This window comes from Orycteropus afer, unplaced genomic scaffold, assembly GCF_000298275.1.
Source record: "Orycteropus afer afer isolate SDZICR_OR568_19922 unplaced genomic scaffold, OryAfe1.0 scaffold00265, whole genome shotgun sequence".
NCBI lineage: Eukaryota > Metazoa > Chordata > Mammalia > Tubulidentata > Orycteropodidae > Orycteropus > Orycteropus afer.
In genome coordinates this window covers 1,622,168-1,628,490 of record NW_006921852.1, presented here as the reverse complement: position 1 = coordinate 1,628,490, position 6,323 = coordinate 1,622,168, and the positions used below count along the sequence as shown (strand labels likewise).

The 6,323-nt window shown below is 39.3% G+C and overlaps 1 protein-coding gene across 1 annotated transcript in view; it reads left to right on the top strand.

The window, feature by feature from the left end:
* The window catches only part of FANCM (FA complementation group M), a 99,456-nt gene that overhangs the window by 46,063 nt on the left and 47,070 nt on the right, over positions 1-6,323 (top strand). Inside the window, exons 12-13 of the mRNA XM_042782221.1 lie at positions 1,968-2,125; positions 3,265-3,420. Of these exons, the coding sequence (XP_042638155.1) occupies positions 1,968-2,125; positions 3,265-3,420 (314 nt within the window). The remainder of the gene's footprint in view (positions 1-1,967; positions 2,126-3,264; positions 3,421-6,323) is intronic.

Sequence of the window (6,323 nt, the reverse complement as noted above, 5' to 3'; positions counted from 1 at the left end):
GTATGGTAGGTTTTGAGATCTGGCAATGTGAGACCTCCTACTTTGTTTTTCTTCTTCAGTAGTGCTTTGCTTATCCGAGGTCTCCTTCCTTTCCATATAAAGTTAATGTAATTCTTTTGAATTCCTTCTCAGGGAGTTCTAGAGCTGCATCTTCCTCAGGGATGTGTTTTGGGTCTGTATCCCTTGTTTCTCCTGCTTTATCTTGCTTCTTTGTGTGGACTGTGATGCTCTATTGTCTCTGTGGAATTGTGACTTTTTTGTGTTTATATTTAATTGGTGATTGTATGTTGGAGTGACTTGCCCATGATTTTCGTTTTCTTTGTTTCATTTGTATGTTATCTATGTAAGCATGGTACTGTGGTGTGCTTCTCTGATCACTAGTTGGCAGCACTTATACACTCACCACCTGTCTCCTTTCCCATTGTCAGCCTCCCATATGTCCCTGCTGACCTTGGCAAACAGAGCCTATTCTTGGGTCCCCGGAATCCGAATGAGAATGCTGTCACTTTCAAATGCAAAATGGCTGCCACTTGTAAAGATTCAACATGGCTGAGCCCTCAGTCACTTTAAATATCCAAAATGGCCACCACATGTAAACATTCAAAATGGCTACATTGTCGGTCACCTTAAATAGCCAAAATGGTTCCCATTTGTAAACATTCAAAATGGCTGCATCCTCAGTCACTCTAAATAGGCAAAATGGCCAATGCTTGTAAACATTCAAAGTGGCTGCACCCTCGGTTACTTTAAATATCCAAAATGGCCACCACTTGTAAACAGTCAAAATCGCTTCACCCTCTGGACAGCGGAAAGTCCACAGCTCACATTGTCTCCCTCCTTGCTGTTTCCCTTCCTAATTCATAGGCCACCAGCGCAGTTGTCCCTGCTGCCCTTGGCGACCAGGGCTGATCTTTAGGTGTATTCTTATGTCCCAAGACCACTTGGACATATTCAGGCTGTTGGTCCCTTCAGAGTAGCTGACAGTCCACTGCTCCGACCGTCTCCATACTCACTGTTTTCATTCAGGTTTTTCATTCATCCACTAGTTGGTGCCTAATCCACTTCTGTATACTTTCTTTCAAAGCTCAGGGCTCCAAGAGTATCTTCTGTATCTCAGTCGATTGGTTGCTCTTTTCTTTGGTGAAGAGGGACTGTGTAGCTTGTCTGCCTATTCTTCCATCTCACCGGAAGTCCCACATTTTTCTTTGTATAGTTCAGCTTCTCCAATTATTTGCTCAGCATATAGGTTGAATAAGTATGGTGAAAGGATACAACCTGTTCCACACCTGTTCTGATTTTAAACCATTCAGTATTCCCTTGTTTTGTGAGAACAACTGCCTCTTGTTTTATGTACAGTAAATACATATTCTTGGATTAGAACCTGGACTGTATGAAGAAGAATGTGACATCGGGATTAGAGGAAGACTCATTAACAACCTGTGATATGCAGATGACACAACCTTGCTTGATGAATGTGAAAATGACTCGAAGTACTTACTGAGGAAGATCAAAGAATATACCTTTCAGTGTGGATTTTGCACCTCAGTAGAAAGAAAATGAAAATCCTCACAATTGGACCAATAAGCAACATCACAATAAGTGGAGAGAAAATCATTATAGTAGTTTTCATTTGTAATTTATCTGACTCTGCTTCTGCCAGGTCTTAGGCAACAAAAATGGAGCAAATGCAGAAGAAGCCAGACCTGAAAGCCTACCGACCAGGCTCTGTTCTGTTAATGAATTTATTAGCAGAAGTTTGGATCACTCTAGTACTTTCAAAGAAGTGAGAGAAGCAGGAGTAGCTTTATATGAAGAATAAAAGTTTTAGGAATAGAATCAGTGACCATCATGAATAAAGGAACAGGTGGAGGGTTTGCATTGACAGTATGTATTTTGTGTTTGCCTTGCAGGTGCTTTTTTTTTTCCCCCCTCAAAAAAGTCTTTTCAATTATTCTGTTCACTTTTAGGGATGAAGCATAATAACTCAAAGAAAGATTGGTCCTTATCAGAAGATGAATTTAAATTATGGAACAGACTTTATAGGTTAAGAGACAGTGATGAAATTAAGGAGATAACATTGCCTCAAGTTCATTTTCCATCTTTAGAAAATGAGGAACTCAGACCGGTAAGTTAAACATTTTTCAGATGCTCTTTATAATGATTATGCAGCTTCTTTGAGAGTTGTTGTTGTTGAGAATAGAGAGATGTTTTAATGAGAATATCAATTTGAAAAATTAACAATGGAAGTAGTTTTAAAAATATCAGTAATGTCTAAGCCTACAAAACTAGAAGTTTTCTTATGTTATTTATTGCATATGTATTTTTACATGATTGTGATATGTTTATGTAAGTTCTGCTTTTTCTTTATTACTTTCTGCTATATATATATGTATATGTACTATGGTACATTGCGGAGTAAAGTGACAACAAGGTCAATATATATATGTATATATATATGTATATATATACATATATATATATACACACACATATTGACCTTGTTGTCACTTTACTCCGCAATGTACCATAGTTTGCTTGACTGTTTCTCTGATGTGTTTTGGGATTTTCTTTAAAAAATTTACTAATAGTGCTGTCTTGCATCTTTGTACAGCTGTTTTTCATTTTACTTTTGGAGATTATTGTTAAAAATTTGAATTGGATGTTGTTGTTTAGTTTGCTTATGCATAACTTGTTCAACAATTATGAACACATTATTGGTGAACTTAATGAAAGTCAAGAGAATTAGTCAAGTGTTTATATTTGCCTACATTGCTGAAAAAACAATCTCAGGAAAGTTTTAAAAGATTTATGGGCTTGAGATATATGGCTATCAGAATTTATATTTTATTCACTAACAGGGAAAATGAGGAATGGCAGCAGGTGTGAAGAGTTGGGATCAGTATCATTAAGAGGTTATAAATGTTTTCTTGTTAGATTGTAGGATATAAATCTAGGAAAACAGATTGAAGCCAAACATTTTCTTAAATATTTACTTAGATCATGGAGTTATATAAGAAGGAATATGCTCAAGTAGTAACTCATGAATTATTTTAAGAATGTATTTAAAATGTTACTTTTAGATTTTTATCAAATTACCTTCTTTATTTTCTTCTGAGATTTTAGTTGAAAGTACCTAAGTGAGTTAAGATTACTTAGATTAAGTTTAGGCTGGTTACCTATAGTATCAGTTTGTTTGTTTTTTTAAATCCTTTGTGAAATCTGAGTATGTGTCTGTTATCATTATTTTTCAAATCTTTAATCAAGACTCGAGAACCAGCCATTGGAACTCATCAGCTCTCTCTCTCCGAATGGAGAGTGTGGCAGGATCATTCTCTTCCTACCCATCAAGTTGACCATTCAGATAGATGCTACCATTTTATAAGCATTATGCAAATGATAGAAGGAATAAGACATGAAGAGGTAGGGTTTTATTGTAACTTTCTTTTACTGGTATGATGGTGAAACTAGAATACTTAATCTTTATTTTTCTTAATTTGAAGTCATTATTGTAAATAATTATGGCTAGAAATATTTTCTTTTACTAAACTGCTTCTTGTAATCTTAATAAGCTAGTTTTCTGCCTTAGGACCAAAAGTAGACTTACTTAACTAGGTGCTGATTACCATCTATAAATATTGATATTCTAGAGTAGAGTTTTAATATACTTAATTATTTATGAAAACTGTTTGTGAAGCTAATTCAGGACTTTTGTAAGCTTGGGATTCATTGAAATAGTCTGTGTCACATAATTAATGTGGTGTCTGTCTTATATCTTGGTGGTGCTTTTGGGAATTGATTCTTGATTGGTCTTCCTTGAGAGTCAGAATTGTTGTTGTTGTTGTTGTTATTTGCCATCGAGTTGGCCCCGACTCATAGCAACCCCTCCTTGGGTTTCCGAGGCAGTATCACTACGGAAGTAGGAATGCCCAACCTTCCTTCTGAGGAGTGGCTGGTGGGTTTGAACCGCGAGCCTTCTGGTTAGCAGTCATGTTGCTTTGGGCACTATCAGAATAGTGAACCTATTATGAATGTGCCTAAGGGACAAAGAGGCCACATCTCCTGACCTCCTTTAACCCCACAAGAGGAAGACAGAATCACTATCAATAGCCCAAGGCCTATTCCTGCGAGGCCAGATGTGCTGCCTCCCTCCAGCCCTTTCATTAACCCTGACACCAACCATTCCTCCCACAGCATCCACCACCTCTCTGCTGGGTTTGAAGTGCAAGGAGTTGAGAGCCTACAGGCATTGAAATAGTCCCTGAGGACTGAAGATGTGAGAGAACGACTCAACTCCTTGCACTTCAGACCAGCCAGCCCTTCCTCTCATCCCCAGCCTCGGTGGCCTAGGTCAAAGAGTACCAAACTCAGCCTGTTTTTTCTTCGCTGTAGTTCCCCTATTTCCACTAAGGTGGACCCAAGTGTTTGTTGTTCACAAGCAAGTAACGTATAAGCCTACTACTCACTGGCTTCCTTTAACTTTCAGTCCTGGAAAGGGTTTCTCTCATGGACCATGACTTTCCTGTCTCGATGCACCCAAAACCAGTCTGCTTGTTCGAAATTCAAAGAGCCAAACAGTTATTATTTTTTCCTCTTCAGATCCTTATTCAAATGCAAATCTCCTGTTCCCTCAGTAGTACTGGGTGGGACTCAGGTTTTCTACCTAAGCTCCTAGAACTCTCCACACACAGGACTTAACACAAAAGCCAGTGTTTCTGCTGGGTAATTCTGTTTCCCCTTTTAAACATATCCAATCAAGTATCATCTGTTATCTATACTCCCTAATCATTTCTAATGTACAAGCAGATAAGAGAACATTCAATACCCTAGTACATTCAGATAAACACATAATCCTTTTTAAGACATTCCAGGTTTATCTTTTCACCTAGATTACCTTCCCCATTCTATGTATATGGCCTTAGGCTTTGGCTGGGTGAAACCAAAAGCCCTAGCCTATGAATCAATTATCTCTTTTAATAGGTAACACCAATCAAAGTAACCATCTAAAAGTCCAAAATTTCACTTTCCAAGCCCCTTCCTTCTTTCTTTTACAACGTCCCATGCTTCTGTGAGTCTGGAGCCACTGCAGTGAATCCCACTGCTTCTGACACCAACTGCTAAAAAGGCAGGGAGGCCACATTTTGACCTCCTCTAACCCCACAAGAGGAAGACAGAATCACCATCAGTTTGCCGAAGGCCTATTCCCGCAAGGCCAGATGTGCTGCCTCCCTCTAGCTCTTTCATCAACCCTGACACCAACTGTTCCTCCCGCAGCACCCACCACCTTTCTGCTGGGTTCGATAATTCACTGCAGTGGCCACACACAACTCACAGATTGTGGGGTTTAATTGGGAAGCACCAAGCTACAATTCAGGTTCAGGAACAATGCTCAGTCTCTCTCAGCCTGCCATCTCTCAGCCAATAGTCTCTCACAGTCTCTTTCCCAGCCATGCGTGTCTCTCGGTGTCTCTCTCAGCAGTGTGTGTCTCTTGCGTCTCTTTCCCAGCGGCGCATTTCTCTCAGGAGCGTGTTTTTCTCAGGAGTGTGTTTCCTTCAAGAGCGCGTTTCTTTCAGCAGCATGTCCTCAGCCAGCAGTCATAGAGAGACTTCTGCCTCTAGGAGGCCTCCTTTTAAGCCTGGCAGAGTGGCCAAATTAGCCAATGATAACATCAGAATTCTAAGCACCTGAGAGAGAGCAAACTTCCCAGAACATTGCTTTGTGCCACTCCCAACAGAAATGCCTCAGGTGGATAACATTTATAATCAGGAACTCCTCCTCAGTTGCCCACTGCAAATTCCACCATGGAGTTTACAAAGACTTACGGCTAGAAAAGCCGTACCAGGTAATTTATTACACCTCAGAATGTGAATCCAAAATGCCAAGGCTAGAATCCCAAGTCTACCTATTATTAATTGTTAGATATGTATGTAAATTATGTAACCTTTCTGTGCCTCAGTTTTACCTATAAAATGGAGACAATTATACCTACTTCATAAGATTATTGTAAGAATTGTTGTAGTTGTTATTTTTATTATAAATTATTATTCATACATGTGAATAAAGTAATTGGTGTGGATATCAGCAGAACCTGTGCCATCACATTAATACATATTTACCAAGTGCCTTTTTTATGCCATACTCTGTTCTAGGCCCTGGGGCTACAGTGGTGAACAAATCAGATAAAATAATTTTTCTGTGTGGAGCCACATATATATATCAGTAGGAATACCAACGGGAGCTCTGGTAGCATAGTGGCTAAGGCACTTGACTGCTAACCAGAAGGCTGGCGGTTCAAACCCACCAGCCACTCCTCGGAAGGAAGGTT